The sequence below is a fragment of the Alexandromys fortis genome, unplaced genomic scaffold (assembly GCF_014885135.2).
Source record: "Alexandromys fortis isolate MF-2015 unplaced genomic scaffold, M_Fortis_MF-2015_v1.1 scaffold_36, whole genome shotgun sequence".
In the NCBI taxonomy this organism is placed as follows: domain Eukaryota; kingdom Metazoa; phylum Chordata; class Mammalia; order Rodentia; family Cricetidae; genus Alexandromys; species Alexandromys fortis.
Window position 1 is genome coordinate 3,112,478 of NW_026067915.1, and position 16,679 is coordinate 3,129,156.

General features: G+C 48.3%; 1 protein-coding gene across 1 annotated transcript in view; it reads right to left on the reverse strand.

Moving 5' to 3' along the window:
• Ephb1 (EPH receptor B1) overlaps positions 1 to 16,679 on the reverse strand; it is a 431,506-nt gene that overhangs the window by 293,429 nt on the left and 121,398 nt on the right. Inside the window, exon 2 of the mRNA XM_050139404.1 lies at positions 10,363 to 10,427. Coding sequence (XP_049995361.1) covers positions 10,363 to 10,427 — 65 coding nt within the window. The remainder of the gene's footprint in view (positions 1 to 10,362; positions 10,428 to 16,679) is intronic.

A 16,679-nucleotide genomic window follows, 5' to 3' on the forward strand; every position in this document is an offset into this window, starting at 1 on the left:
AGCAGAGCTCTCAGCCAGCAAGACAAGTCTGAATCCTTACTCTATCTAACATCACATTGACTGCTTTGTCCTTTGTGACACCAGGACATGGCTGAGATTTCCTTGTCCATCATGAATCAGGGCCAAGTGCATGGAGATAAGATGCACCACACTGACACACACACACACACAGAGAGAGAGAGAGAGAGAGAGAGAGAGAGAGAGAGAGAGAGAGAGAGAGAGAGAGAGCTCAAATGCAGGACGAATTCATTCAACAGAACCAACATTAAAACCACCAAATAGAACAAAGTTCTCACAAAGGTCCCCTCACACCCCTCCCTTTCGGAGGGTCCTCACTTCTGAATAATTACCAAGGCTTAGGGGATGGGAAGGGGCCCAGGAAAGACCCAGCATCATTGCTTAGATCCTCCCATCTCTAGATACCACCAGTATCTTCTTGTATTTCTGACCAGGGCTCACATGATCCATGAGTAAGGCTCCCTACTTCATGCTCTACCTAGACTTACTGTCTTCTGCCTCTTAACTTTCATATCACAAACCACCTGCTCTAGCTGTCCCTTTCAAGTTTGTTTAAAAGAAAGACAGGAAGGAAGGAAGGAAGGAAGGAAGGAAGGAAGGAAGGAAGGAAGGAAGGAAGGAAGGAAGGAAGGAAGGAAGGCAGGCAGGCAGGCAGACTCATTAGGCACTCTCCAGGAGTACCACTTCTTTCTGGGCTGTGGCTGCAGCCTCCTGTCTCCCTGTGTAGAGTATTAGAAGCACTGGCCTCTGCTCATTGCCTACCTGCCCTCTGGTTCCTTAATCATCTATGGTCCCCTCTCTGTAGTGGAACAAGAGTGAGCTCTGTGGTCAGACAGTCACGGGCTCAGTCTCAGTGCTGTGACTTTGAGTAATGGCTCTGAGATTTAATGACACCACTGAAAAAAATAGAAGAAATGTCATGTACCTTCAGGGCCCTGGTAAGAGTCAGTGAGATGATACTTGTCATCCTGGAACCTGGTACACCAGGCCAGTGTTTAACTCAGGGTGACCAGCAGTAGGAGAAGTTCATTGAAATCCTGCTATCAATAGCAGGGTGTGATCTCTGGCCTTCCAATAGAAAAAAATGGCCTAATAGAAATGCCAAAACGTTTATCTTGTTTCCACCCTAATCCCACCCAAGCTAAGGCCCTCTAAAAAGAGTCAGTGCCACTACGGGCACTAGTCAAAGCAACCAGTATTGCCCTCAGCTTTGTAGTTTCCAAAAAAAAAAAAAAAAAAAAAAAGTAAACAAAATTAAATCCTCCCTGTCACTCTGTAAATAAACTCTTAAATCGCTTGTGTTATAAATGTAGAATATGGGCCCAGAGAAATTAAAGACCTTAGCAGAAAATGGAATACTCCCAGAACATCAGATTCCAAATCCTGGGTTTGCCCCTTTATAAATATGGTGGTGATAATGAAAGGAATGCTTCATCAGGGAGCTGCCCCGTTTCTGCAGAGATCCATCCTCCCTAGGTGTGGGCACAGAGTCTTCACTTTCTTCTGATGACCTTGACATTCCCTTTGTTTCTTTTCTTCTGAGCATCTTCTCTGGGCATGCACAAGCACTGTGTGTGTGTGTGTGTGTGTAGTGTGTGTGTCTGTGTCGGTGTGTGTGTCTGTGTGTGAGCACGCACAAGTGCATGTGTTTGTGTATGCAGTTTATGTGCGTATTCATGTTTGCGTGTACATGTGCATATGTAAGTGTATGCGCATGCATATGTATGTAGAGGCCAAAAGTTGATACAGAGTGCTTTCCTCAATTGCTTACACCTTATCTATTGAGACAGGAACCCTCTCACAATCTGGAGCTCACTGATTTGACTGGACCAATGGACCAGAAAGCTATGTGGGTATCCCTGCCTCCACCTCCTCAGCACTGGGATAATAGTCCAACTTTTTGCATGGGTGTTACAAATCCAAACTCATACCTTCATGCGTGTGCATCAGGAACTTTGCCAACAGAGCCATCACCCTGACCCCTTCTCTGACATCCTTAAGTCAGCCTCACCTTGCTTCTGATGCTCCGCCCTTCACTCAGACTTCCTAGCTGAGTACTATGAGTACTGGTGAAAAGAGCTAGTCGACTCTACTCCATTTGGGTGCCAAGATTCAGGAAGCCTCCTTTCTTTCACAATCCAAAGAGCTCCTTGCCCTTAACTCAGGAAAAGCTGTCAATGATGAGTTTCAGGGTTGGGACAATTTTCCCAAGGAGGGGTTGAGAGAAGACAAAAAGACACCCATCTGTTCCAGTCGACGTGGGTTATGCCTATTAGGGTGCAAACGAGCTGGATCTGGCTTGGGGGAAAGACACACAGACCCACCTGCCTGTGTGCTCCAACCTGAGCTGGAACCTGACTGTCATGGGTGAGACATTCAGGCAATTGCTTTTTTTCTGGGGCATGTCTTCTCTGAGAAGGGAGAGGTGGGTTTGGGACAGACCTAATAAAACAGGCTGTTGTATGCATCTGTGAGTCACTTCTAAGGTAAAGAAAGGAACTTAGTGTGACATCAAGACTCTGGAAAGCCACTACTCCCAAGGTCCCTTAATCCAGCAAACTAGAAATAAGGTTCTCTCAACCCCCTGACCCCCTCACTTCCCCCACACATCACACACACACACACACACACACACACACACACACACACACACACACACACACGTCAACCCAACTCTCCTCCCCCGAGGCTCCATCTAGTGCCCACCAACCTTCCTGCCTCACCAGGCCTTTGGGCCTCTTCCTTCTCAGAGCAGATTCTGAATGTCCTAGAGCACCGTCCATCTCCCGCAGGAGGCTCCACCTCCCGGCTCTAGTCCTGAGCCCCCCATGCCTTTGTCTGTCACTGTCTCTGTCAGGCAGGTGATTTTAAACTTCCATTCCTAAAAGACGCATATTATATAAAAAATGTTTTAAGTGCCTCGGGTGTTTTGCTCCTCATTGCTTCATAAAAGTGACATTAATAGCCAGGGAAGAGCTCGGCTGAGAGCAATTAGGGAGGATGTTTCAGGTATGAAAGCTGTTTTGAGCCTGCTAATGTTTCCTAATTACAGGCCTTTTGGTAGAGAGAGAAAAAGATAAAGAGTGGGTGGGAGACCTAGGGTGGGGAGCTCTGACTTAGCTCGGTGGTTTACCTGAAGAGGGAAGGGGAGGAAGGAGGAGGAAGGAGAGATCAGGGGGTCAGAGGCCACCAGCAGGGGGGCTGGCCTCTCTTGGCTGAGAAAGCCACACTAATTCCTGGGTAACAACTAAGGAAAGAGTTCCATTCATGGCTCATACTGTGAGAAAAATAAAACCTTTCACACACCGTGCCTGAATTCCTGGACTTCATGGGCGACTCGGCTTGAGCCTTCTACACTTCACGCCTGTCGTTTGTCCTGAGCAGGCTTCTCATTAGTTGTACCATGGGGGGATCAGTCCACCAGAGGTCAAAGGGCAACCGGGACACCTTTTAGCCATGTGAGCTAAGGTAATTTATCAGTTGCTCCTCATTTTGGTTTCCTTACCAGTAAGATGGAGCCTGGGAAAGCCCAGAGGTTGGTTTGTGCAGGCCTCTTTCTGCTTGTTTGTTTGTTTTTCATTTTTATTTGCCATCTAATAGCCTGTCTGGAATTTATACTCTGATTCCCCCTGGAGAGCTAATTCCTCATTCCCTTCAGTCCCTGGCCTTCTGCTGGGCCTAGGTCCACACAGAGCAGACACAGGCTGTATGTGAGCAATGAGGACTCTGTTTGAGGGTGGGTACAGAATCCAAGCCCAGTCATTCGGGCCCAAGTAGAACTTAATGCAAGGGCTTGCGCTTGAGGGTCCAGCAGCAGGGGTTTTCTCCTTCCAGGCATAAAGATGGACGATGCAGAAAAGCAGGAGCTGCTGTGGACCCGTACCCAATACTGTGAGAAAGAAGAATTGCATCACCAATATCCAACACTGTGGGAGACCAAGCAGGAGAAAGAGCTGGGAGATAGAAAAGGAAGAATAGAAGAGACAGGTGGGGGTGGGGTGTTGAGGGGAGTCAGCTCACCCTCTAGGATCTAGACTGGCCCAACCTGTAGCCCCATGCCACCTGGCCCACCCAAGCCATGAGCCAGGCTGCTTCCTCCAAGAGTAGTTTGTGCTTTTTCTGTCAGTGGTCACCAAAAGTCCTGACGAAGGCGAAGTACACGTTGACAGTCGCTACCAGGATCCAGTCACCAGGCTACAAGCACTCAGACCGGCACACAGTATGAGAAAGCACAGCCCGGCTGCATCCTCTGCCCTCCTGCTCCTGGCATGACTCCAAAGTCAAACAGGGGAAGTTCCATTCACAAAACCCTGTTCTCTCCCAGTTAAATCTCACTTGGATCTACCCCTAACTCAGCTCCGGGCGTTTCTGTCCTAATTAGCAGGATTGAGTCATCAAAGGGAAGAGGAGAATAGATTGAGCCCTCCAGAGGGCTGAGAACCGGCTAGTTGTTCCTACATAGGTGCGAAGGAGAACCTCCTCTGTATCCTGTGTGCTGCTGTTACTCCACAGAGCAGAGGAGGGGAGGGAGTCTAAAGGGCAGGCCCTGGTCACATAGGCAGGGACCGGCTATGTGCAGAGATCTGATGTCATGGCCCAGAGCCTAGGCTGCTGCTCCTCAGGTCAGGCCTGTCACTCACCAGCCCAGGAAAATCGGAATTGATTTTCTTTGGCCTTAGAAGAGACAGGCAGTTACTGGAGTAGCTTTCTCTCCTGAGTGTACTTTCCTCACTCCCAGGAAAGGCAGCTGTCAAGGGTGCCTTGAAGACCTGAGGATAAAGGACATAGCCAGGGCTGCCCAGTGACCCAGACAGTCCACACCTGGGCAGCCAGAAAAGCCTCACAACTGCCTGCAGCTTGTGCAGAGTTAATGGCCAGATAGAGACTTTCAGGCAGGTCTCTTCCCTATCTTAGCAGCTGGCCCCAGAAGTTTAGCACTTATCAGTTCAATAATCCTCCCAGCACACCACAGAATTGCCTAGAGAGGCCTGGGTAAAACTCATTTAACTTCAGCTGTCCATACTTAGACACAGACCACACAAGCATGTATATCTATACAGACATATAGATACACACATAAATATACATGTATATTCAGATACACACATATGATACACGTATAGAAATGTAAAGGCATACAAATGTATACACATATAAATATACACATATACACAGATATATACACACAGATATATACCAAGCCACACAAATATAAACAAACATAAACATATACATGCATACATAGAAATTATATGCACAAACACAGGCACATATAGGTGCATATATACACACATATATTCAAATACACCCACATAAATATATATGTATGTATATGTATGTATATATTTATATGCATATATATGCTAATTACACACAGAGAGCACACAAGAGCCTGTTCACTCCAACTATGGGCTCACCAGGCTTGATTCTGGATCCCCTCTGCAATTCTCCTCTAGCAAGCCTTGGTGAAGAATGGCTCGTATTAAAATAGTCAACTCCACATGCCACTGGCTGTGAAGGTGATTCTGAGAGGCAGCATGGATGCATATGGAGTCTGGAAGCACACAAAGCCGTCTTTGAAGATGAGAACTTCATAGATGTCCGCTCTGAGAGACTCCCATCACAGACACAGGAACTGACACAAAGGAAGGCCATCCATGGCTCAGGTGCAATAGTAAGTGAGCTCGGCGCGAGCCCTTTGAGAGTAAAGGAACTTTGGGGTTGGATTTCCAACAAGGAAACTGAATATGCCTGGCTCTCAGAGGGACCCAGACATGCCTCTAACCCATTCCAGTGGGAGTTTGAAAAGACAGACACCTTCTGGATGTCCATTCTCCTTCATCAGGCTCATCTCCAAAGTAGTGCTATTTGCATTGCTAACTAGCTCTTTAATGGCAGTTGGATATTGCAAGGCCTCGAACTAACTCTTTGTCGGGCTATAATGAACCTGTCCTGGGCATCTCTTTAAAGCCCTGGGTTACAGATGCAAAGAGGTATCACTTGTTCGGCTGACGGACATTCCTGGTGCCTGTGCCCTGCTAGGCTGGCACCAGGGATGTGGAACTAGAGCAGACTCATCCCCAGGGACTTGAAAACATGGACAATGATGCCCAGGGTCACGGAGGAAGGCAAGAATGGGAAGTGTCGGGCAGCACCTTAAAACAGGACTATCGGGGAGCACGGGTCCATAAAGACCACCATTTATAGTGCTGCAATCACCCCAGACTCTATGAACTCACCACTGCTCAGAGGTCCTACACTGTGGAGGACTGGCAGGACAAGGATGGACCCAGTCTAGGAAGGAGTTCCTGGAGAACCTCACTGGGATGCCCTCACATGGAAACTCAGCACCTACCTGGCTTTGTCCGTTTATAACATGATTTTTTTTACCTTTTCCCTATGTTCACCAGGTAGCGTGTGATGTTGATTAAACCAAGAGGCTTACATTAAAGGCGAGTGCTTAATTACCAAGCAGTATTTTGAATTTGGGCATAAATATGCTCTGATTTTCACATGTAATATTATAATCAGCTTTCTAACAACAAACTGAAAACTGCTTGTGAGCTAGGAAGGGGTGGTTAGCCAAGCCCAGATCAGGCTGTTCTCAAATACAGCTGCAGAGGTTTATGGACAGCCACATAAACTGAAGAGTAGATGCTTAGGCTCTCTCTCTGTGGAGCCCAAGCTGGCCATGTGCTGGGACAGCACCTGTCATGGTGCCACTGTCACAGTGCCAGCTGCCTCCCTTCTTGGGGAGCATGGAGCAGTTCCTTCTTAAGACAGAGCAAACCTAACTCAAAGTGCCCTCCAGGCTCACCTAATGACACCACCCAATTCCCTTCTCCAACTTGAATAACTGATGGCTTACTAAGTTAGCGCTTACTATAGAGAGATAGTTCAAGGCCTGTGTCTTTTCCACTGGATCCTAAGCTCCTTTGGATCTGAAGTTTATCTTCTGCCCCAGCCCTAAACTGGGACTTCTCATTACCTCTAAGGGCTGCACCTTAAATCCTACCCCTGACACAAGGCCACAGCTTCTGACCCCACTCTGGTGTCGGATGTGTCTACACACCTGTCATACAGTCTCACCGGGACTCCCTCTGGTCAACACAGTCAGTCCATAAGATGCCAACAGCCGCTCGCTGGGCTCAGCTCTCCTGACTTTCAATCTCACCCTTTCTCCTGCACAATGTAACCCTGGGTACATCTACTGCCATCTCTCCAGGCAGAGTCAAACAGGTGACAGAGACCCTGTAGACTGGCCCACCACATATGCATGGCTGGTCTTCACTCACAGCGTGGCCCTAGCCTCAGCCACATTCCTGTTGATCTTACCTCGCCTCTCTCCAACAGTCAGTAGCAGTTCATGTAAATGCTCTCCACCTCCTAAAATTCATACTCAAGACTAACGAACTTCATTGTCAAGACACCTCAATCCCAGTCTCAGGCAGCAGGCAAGAAGTTACGATAGATTCCATTCCATGGTTTCCTTCACCAACCTAGAGCACACGAACCTCTTCAGATACCTTTTGATCTCTGTCTTTAAATTTTAACAGAATAGGAATTGCTTCCTTAAAAGGTAAATGTGTCCCCAGTATCTCTGGTCCTCCATGTCCCACACTGTCTTCATCCCCTCCCCTCTATTGCCACAGTCTCCCTCACTTTACTTCCTCCTGACTTAGACTGCTTAATCACTGCTTCCTCTATGGTAACAGGGAGAGAAGTAAATGCTACAGTGGTGTTGGATGTCACTGTAAAAACCTCTATGATGGCAATGGGTTTTTGATCCTACTGCACCTATTGGTTTTGTGGGAGCCTAGGCAGTTTGGATGCTCACCTTACTAGACCTGGATGGAGGTGGGTGGTTTTTGGACTTCCCACAGGGCAGGGAACCCTGATTGCTCTTTGGGCTGACGAGGGAGGGGGACTTGATTGGGGGAGGGGGAGGGAAAGGGGAGGCGGCGGTGGGGAAGAGACAGAAATCTTTAATTAATTAATAAAGAAATAAATAAGCTAAAAAAAAAAACCTCTATGACACCTAGAAGATCTGTGATGGAGTAGGGAAGGGTCCAACAGAGCTGACGTACAGAGAAGGTGTCCCTGAGGACGGGCCAAATGAACAGAGTAATGGGAAGGAAGAGTGGAGGATTGCTCTGGATCTCACGCCTTTGCTCTGTACTAAGGTGGGTGTAACCCTATGTATGTGGCTGAGAAGAGGTAAGTTCTACTTATGCTGTGCTGAGACAGACAGTCCCTGAGAATCCAAGTTGTATATGGGAACCGTGGGTGAGTTACCACCACTGGCAGCCTCTACTCAGGATGACAACAGAGAGAGGAGAGAAAAGACCACAGGATGGAAGCATAGTCTTTAAGATAGCCCTCTCAACTGAGACCGAGGACCAGCCTAAGCATCCCACTGGTTGTTCTAAGCCAGACAAGCTCAGCAGGTTTCTTAGAGCATCAGTTGACTACTTATCTGATTGTAGAATCCCTATGAGAAAAGTGCCACCACGTTAGGAACAAGTGGGAGGGCAGGCCATGAGCAGCTAGACAGCTGCCACCTCGAAAGGGCATCACTTGACTTTGAACGTCTCCCTCAAGGAACATCTTCCTTGGAAAAGATGGAATGTTTAAGAAGACAGATGTTGTGTACGAGGGGAAAGGGAAAGAAAAACAAATCAAGGGAGGGACATTTACAAATCATATATAGTCTTTATAAGCACATGCAAGCCAGCCAAGAATAATGACATCTGCGAAAGGGAACAAGCTTGGGCTATCCAGGCATCTTAGACTGGTCATCTCATCAGCTTTGTATGAAGTACCATTTGGAGCATACTGGTTTCCCCTGGTTGCCCACAGTATCTCTAGCAGTATTTGGACCTGTTCAGCTGGGTCCTTGGTTAGGCCCTATCTCACTCTTTTGGGGATTACTAGCTTTATCCTGACCGAAGGCATGGTACTTACACCTGGTAATGCAACCTGCAAATGCAGGGGTTGGGGTCGGGGGTAGAAGTGAGAGCCCTGGGGAGGACACATTGAGATCACCATTGACCTACCACCTGAGGAGGTCTTAGGATTAAGGTGAGGGTCTGTTGTGCTGAAGATCTGCTATGAAACATACATGTTACCAAACACAGGAACAGAGAAAGCCAAGGGCAGGTGAGGAAGCCTAGGGCCACCCTGCTCTACCTGACTTCACTTCTTGTATGGAAAGAAGATTCTCCTCATTCCCCAGCACTCTCCCTTTATCATTAAGCCCCAGAGCCAGCCAATCACTGTGCAGGACATGCAGGCATCTCCTCTATCTCACTGTGGTCCATCATTGCTGCCCCCCCCCCCCCGCTCCTTCACTCTTCTCAGAGGGCTCTGTGAGTGGAGCATTTAAATGTGATTCTTCTGATGCACCCAAGGCAGCTGAAGGAGTCTCCCCCATGCCTTCCTTCCAGCAGTTCTCCGTGGCCCTATCAACAGTGTGGCCCTTTTACTCTGCTGCCCAGATCTCTCCATCTCCTGGAAGATTAAAAACCCAAGGACCTTCTGACTGTGCTGTGTTCTATTCTGCCCCACCTCATCCTGACACTCCCCACCCCCTGCCGTGGTCCACACGCAGACTTGTGCCACTTCCACATGTCTTTTCATCACCCACCATTTGACTAGCTGTCCCTCCTACCTAGAGCATCTTCCCCAGCACTTCCTGCCCTGCCTGTTAAACCACCCCAATCCAGTTCACACGAACCTTTTCTTTGCCAAAAGGTTCTCACTCCCCCACCCCTGGGTTCTTGATTCCCAGCTCTTTGTCATGTATGTCCACTGGTCTCTCCAGTGTCACACAGAAGAGATGCGCCCTAACTTATCCATGAACATGGTTGGCTTTCCCAGGAAACCATGAGCATCACAGAGCTATTCATCATAGCTCCAGGGTCTGGCCAGGTACATGTACACTGACCAAATCAATTAAGGTTGTGCCTCTAAAGCAAGCTCCCGATGCAAGTCAGCCTCAGCACTTCCTCATACCCTTGGTCTCTGTGCAGCTCTGTGGGCACTGCTGATCTCCAATGTGTTAAGATGGCAATAGTGTTAATGTCCCCCTTTCTGATACATCTACAGTCTGCATTGCCCAGGAGCTGACTGTCTGAAAAGACTGGGTCACAAGATGCTCTGCACCACACGCAAAGGAACAGATCTGAGACCCCTAGGTGCTGCTTCTGGATAGGTAGTATGCCCAGCATTCCCTATGTGCACTGCTCCCCACATGTATGGCTTTAGGAAAGCCCTGCACTTCCCAGCCACCCTATGGACTCAGGATCTCCCTGTAGGACTGAAGGATGCTGATCTGATACTCACCCCAGAGGCAGGATTGGCCGTCCATCCCAACTCTGCAGTGGCTGTCCTTGTGTCCATCAGCGTTTCTGCAAATCAGAAAAAGAACAGTGCATGAAGCTACGTGTGATCGTACCTGGTTCCAGAAATATCCTTAGGTATCTTCACACTCAGGCTCTTTGGTGACAGCCAAGACACAGTGAGGGGATAGAGTTTGCTGAAATCCACTGCAGACCTCATGTTCGCTCCGGGACTCCTCAGTTAACTGTGTGCCAGGACCCACCTTTGCATTCACATCTTTATCCCCCACATCCAGCATCTACCCAGGGACTTTCTCAGGGCCGTGCTGACCCAGTAGCCAAACTCCATGCCTTCCTCTAGCCTTGCTGGGTCCTCTGTGTACCCTCCTCCACACCTGACTGCTTCTCCAGCCTCTCTTCTCAACCCCCAAATCCCCCTGCCTCCTTCCTCTTGTTGCCTTTAGATGACAATTCCCAGATACCAACTGCTCCCCTAAATCTCTTCCTTCCCACAAGTCTCTTTGCCCCTGGGACAGACATATGCCCACCCTCTCTTCCCCAATAACCAATAACCTGACAAGGGCTTAGGAAATTTGACAAAGGGCAGGTCCAAAGCAGGAATGAACTAGGTTTTAACCCTAGCACAAGTGCAGGTGAACATTTCTTTATTCCCTTTTGGCCTTCTTAACCTCGGGCTCATAACCCATTCTGTTCCTGCCCCTAGGCAATGGTTGATCCATTGTCATTATAAATCAAAAGCCATTGTCTTTACATTCACAGAAATGGAATTACATACTATGTTCTGCTTTTATCTGGCTGCTTTCAGGATACCAGTTTTAAGATGAACTCATACTTTGAAAATGCAAAATTTTTTTACTTTGTTGTTATTTTGCTGGTATTGGGGTTGGGGAAGCTTTTTTGAGCTAGGGTCTTGTGATGTGGTCCAAGTTGACCTTGAACTCCAAATTCTCCCCACTCCAATTCATGAATGCTGGGAGAACAACCGTGTATCACCACACTCGGCTGCATCATTTCTTTATGCTAAGTGGAATCTCATTTTATGAATGCATCTCAATTTGTTCACATATTTATTCTTTTCCAGATTGGGACTATCACGTGAGAGTAGGTGTCCTTCCAAATCTTCACCAACATCGCATACTGTGCCTTCTTCATGGTTCAATAGTATTCTAGCATGCATATATATATATATGTGTGTGTGTGTGTATATATGTATATATACACACACACATACATATACACCACATTCTCAACTCCAGTGGCTGTGGTGGCTGATCCCACATTTTGGCTCTTATGAATAATGCTGTAATAAACACAGGCATGAAATTCTAGTTGTTTTCTTAAAATTTCACTGACTCATCTGTTTGTGCTCTCTTGATTCTCAGGGCATGTCCCTGGAATCATTATTTTGAATCACACATGGAACATCACATTGTTTTCCTTTTCTTTGGGGTCTTCTGCTACAGAACAGTGGACTCCTCTGGAGACGTTGTACCCCTGTGCTTCTTCATCTTTACTGTGTCTCTACATTGGTGTTTGCACAGCCCAAAGATTATATGTCTCCTCCAATTGAAGGGCAGCCTTCGTAGGAGCATCTTTCAGCTGAAGATGTTTCTTAGTGCAGTCATCTGGTAGACTCAGTTGGATTTAGTTCCAGGTTAGTGCCACAGCTCAGTCTCTGTAGAGATTCTTTGGCTAGAATCAATAGCTTTTAAGATGGTGCATGTGACAGCGGGGCCCATCTGGTTTCAGATTGTGTGGGAGCAGGGACATTCTAGCAGCCAAGCGGATGCAGTGATTGGTGCATGGAGTGGTGGCGGTAGGGACACCTGCTACATAGACACTCGTGAAGAGAACAGCAATGCCTGGGATGCAGAATTTAGTAGCTGATTGCTTACAATGAGCACCTCTGTCGCCGGTGGTCTTTTATAATGGCAGTGGTGGCACTGGGAATGTAGAGAGTATGAGGGATGTGTCCCTAAACCTCATTGGGTGACCACTGCTGGCAGCAGAGATCCAATGAAGCATGTCCTTGGGTCTCGGTGATGTACTCTTGAGGCACTAGGGAGCAGGGGAACCACAGGAAGAAGCTGCTAGGAGCAGTGAATGGCAGGGAGGCATGGGATGGAAAAGCACAGGTCCCAGAAGGCAAGGGCTTTGTTTTTCTGGGGTCTTGGGGCTTGCACCACACGCTTTGCTGAACCACCTGCCCATGTTATACAGCGCACTACATGGGTTTGTATGCTGGAGTCACAGGCATACTGTTAGGTCCAGTTGGGTTCTTGAAGCTTTCGGGCATTGTACAAGTTTGGGAGAATGCTTGCAGGGCACCCAGGATGGTCATAGGCAGAAGTTTATGCTCCCATTGGGGAGAGGCATATGGATTCCTACAGCAGCTCTGTCCTCAAGAGGACCTACTTGCATCATTCTAGTACTCAAAGGAAGAGGAAGAGGAGGAGACAATGTAGGCTCTTCTCTGAGAAATGCTATGGTGCAGACTCTGGGCAGCAATCTCAACTTTCCCCCTTGTAAGTAGACTGTGATTGTCCCCGGAAATGTGGTTCTGCCATCCCCCCCCCACACACACACACACACAAAAATGGTCATCTCTCAAACCAGGGTTCAGGGTCCTGGTTCCTGCTGCTCTTTGCCCCTCTTGGAGCAGCTATCCCAGGTCTCTGTCTCACAGGGCTCCCATCACTCCCTCCGCAGCCACTTCACTGCACTGGTTCCTGACTGGGGAGGCAAACACTGCCCACCTCTGTCCAGCCGTCCTGGGGTCTCCTCAGAGTCCTTTGTATGTTCTGGACTCTGGTCATTTTTCAGACACACATCGTAAATATTTAGTCTCATTTGGGCACTTGCCTTTCATCTTCTTAGCAGTGTCTTTTCAAAGGTCCAAGATTTCAATTTGGACAAAGCCCGATTCATCATTCGTCAAGTTTTTCTTCCATAGTCTACTACCCTACAAGAGAACTCTTTGCCCAGACCAAAGATAAGAAGGTTTTTTACATCTAAATACATTCTGATTCATTTTTAGTTAAATTCTTGGATACAACGTAGAAAGTATAAGTCAATGTACCTTTCTTAGGTGGTCATCAAATTTTTCCAGAGGTGCAATTTTTCCCTATGACATAAGGCCTTGCTTTGTTGCTCAGGCTGGCCCAGAACGCCTGAGCTCAAGTGATCCTTATGCCTCAGCCTCCTGAATAGCTGAGATGACAGGTGTGTGGTCCAGTACCCCACCCGAGTGATGTCTTTGACAATAAACACACACTAGTGGAGGTGTCTTACTCATTCAGGTTCCCCAGAGTGTGTACATAACAACAGAGCAGTACAGCTCACCCCAGCTGCAGAGGTGCAGAAAATACAGGGGGGTGGGGCGTCAATGCAGTGGGTCCCTTTTTTTCCCTTCTGGCCCCACTACTCCTCCTACACCATGTGCCAACAGCCATGCCACACTCGCTGCTTCAGGAAAGAGATATGAAGGCAGAAAGCAGACTCAGAATCTCTGGACTTGACGGAAACAAGCGTCAAGGCAGAAACTAAAGGTGTACAGAGAAACCAGAGGTGAGCTGTGGGGATGAAATGAAAGAGACAATGATGGCTGGTATCATCACCGGGATGCTGCGGTGGGTAAAGGGTTTGCCAGGCCAGCATGATGAACCGAGTTCAGATCCTTAGCAACCATGTAAAAGCAGGGTAAACTTCTATAAACTCAGCACTGGGGAGGCATCAGCTGGAGGATTCTGGTGACTGGTTGGCCAGCCTGTGTAGCCAAAATGGTGAGCCCCTGGTTCAGTAAGAGCCCCTGTCTCAATAAACTGGATAACACGAGAAGACACCCAACATGGACCTCTGACCTTCACACATGTGTGCATATTCAGCTACACATACACAATCCACATCTACCACACACACAGCACGTGCACAGACTACACCCACCACACACCAAACACCACACACACACACACACACACACACGCACATGCTCAACAATGAAAAGAAGTCCCTGATAAATTCATTGGTCAGTGCTTCTCCAGAAAGTTGCCTACCCCAGAACCCAAGAAGGAAGTCAGCTCCAGACACAGGGGCCCTGGACATCCACCATCCCAGAAGCTAGTGACCTCGCCAGCTGATGGGCACTAAAGAAGGGCCACCCGAGGGCCTGAGCAAGTCTAATGAAGGACCCACAAAGAAGGACCTTCATGGACCATAAACAACGGCCAGGTAGACACCAGGAGCCCCTGAGGAATGCATGCCACATGGATCTCTGTAGGGCTAGGACCAACATGACCACAGGAAGCCTCCCCTGCCCCATGACAGTGTGAACCGTGCCTGCAGCACGGCTAACATCTCTGACCCAGCAGATAGAGAGTGCGCATTTGGAAGTTGCCTAGGAGAAGGAAAAGCAGCGTTTTCTTGCCCTCTTTGGGCTTGGGTTAGGGTTGATCTGTGCTATCACATGAAAAATACCAGAGCAGGTATCGCCAGTTTGTTTTCCCTCCCACTGCCGACAGCTGGGGTCCTTGCGAAGAGCAAGCGTCCCGTCTCCCCTCATCTCCACTTCACAGCACTAACAACGGTCATAATGACATACCACATTTACATAATACACTTCTCAGAAGGTACTCCAGGAGCCCCTGTAGAAGCTCATCGCGGGGATCATTAAAATATCTCTGCCAGGTGGGTCTGAAGCAGGAACGAAAGTACTCACGTGACTGAACGGGAAACCAAGGCGCAGAGAGGGGCGCAACTCTCTGAAAAGTCACACAGCTAACTTCCCACCCTGGCACAGAAAGCCTGAAATCACAGCGCAAGTCCCACAGGACAGACCTGGAAGCTTCCTGAAGCTCTGGAATGGAGGAAGGAACGGGAGCACTTTCTGTTTGGGCCATGAAGCCACAAAAGTTCCCAGAATGCAAATCGGCACCAACCACAGACTCTCACTGAAGGGGATGATAGTGGCAAAGGAAATGGAGTCCAGAATTAAACTTAGAATGCAATTGCATTCCGAAGCCTTCCAGGGATTCCTTTGTTCTGTTAATTCCATAAATACAACCTCAGTCTCCATAACAGTCATAGGTGCCTCCGTTAGAATGTAATTGAATCTGCTTCTGAGTAGTATTTTCCGTGCAATCGATTGGGCAGAAACTGCAGCAAGAGGTATCCATCACCTTACATCCTGTCCAGCGGAGACAGAGGACAGCAGACACGTGAACCATCCACTCCCTGTGATTAAGGTTAGTTGCTCCTCTGGCATGGGGAGCTCCTGATTACAGCTTTCCACTCTGGTGGGGGACTGAATCAAAGTGATTTGGGGAGGTTTACATCTCCCTGGAGAGGAAGCGACCACTCATTTGCATTTATAAAGCATATTGAGAGCTCTGGCAGAAAGTTATGGTGGAGGCACAATTAAATATTTACCGTCACTTCTGCTCTCAAATGGTGGCACGGGGACCAGACCAGCTGGAAGGGCATGTGTTGCTGTCAGATCCAAAGATGCCTGCAGGGGACAGGGCTCTGGGACGCATGCCCATCGCCTCCTAGGCTCTGCCCCTCTGGGAACTCATATGGGAAAAAACAATGGGTTTGGGAAGGCAGGTTCAGGACCCAGTTCTCACCACCTCCATCTCTTCATGCTTCATCTGAAGAATGTGGTCTCATAGGTAAGACAATGCAGAAGGTGGGGGGCAAAGCAGTGTTATCATTGCTATAGTAACTTGATCATTCCATGTTCCTGGTCTATGGGGAGAATCGGATGCACTGGTACCTACAGGATGCCCCTCATAAGGTGTCTCTAGGCAGGTAAAGACACATTTCCAACCCACTCCCCCCTCCTTTTCCTTGCAGGGCTGAAAGAGGAGTCAGTGATATACGCTAAGACACAGCGATGGGTGAGGATGGATGTGTGCCCTGAATGAGCTCGTGGACAGGAAGTAAAGTTTCACCTCCTATTCTGAACAATTTCCAGTTCTGACTGCGCCCATGAGAGGGTGACATGAGAACTCAGGGCAATGTGCAAGGGTTTTGTGCATAGGGTATCAGCGGGTCTGTGTCTGTGAGCCCTGCTAATCCCCTCTGCATAGGGTATCAGTGAGTCTGCCTCCATGGGTCCTGCTGATCTCCTTGACTAGTTGAAGGCAACTTTGGAGAAGGGACTAAGGAGTGGCCTTCAGATCAACACTGGGAGGGGCAAAGGCAGGTTGAAGAGAATAGAGTGAGAATCTAAATGGGGAGACAGAAGGGGTCTCTGGCAAGAGCCAAGCTGACTGGCAAAAGGAAGATGCAACAAGGGACCTG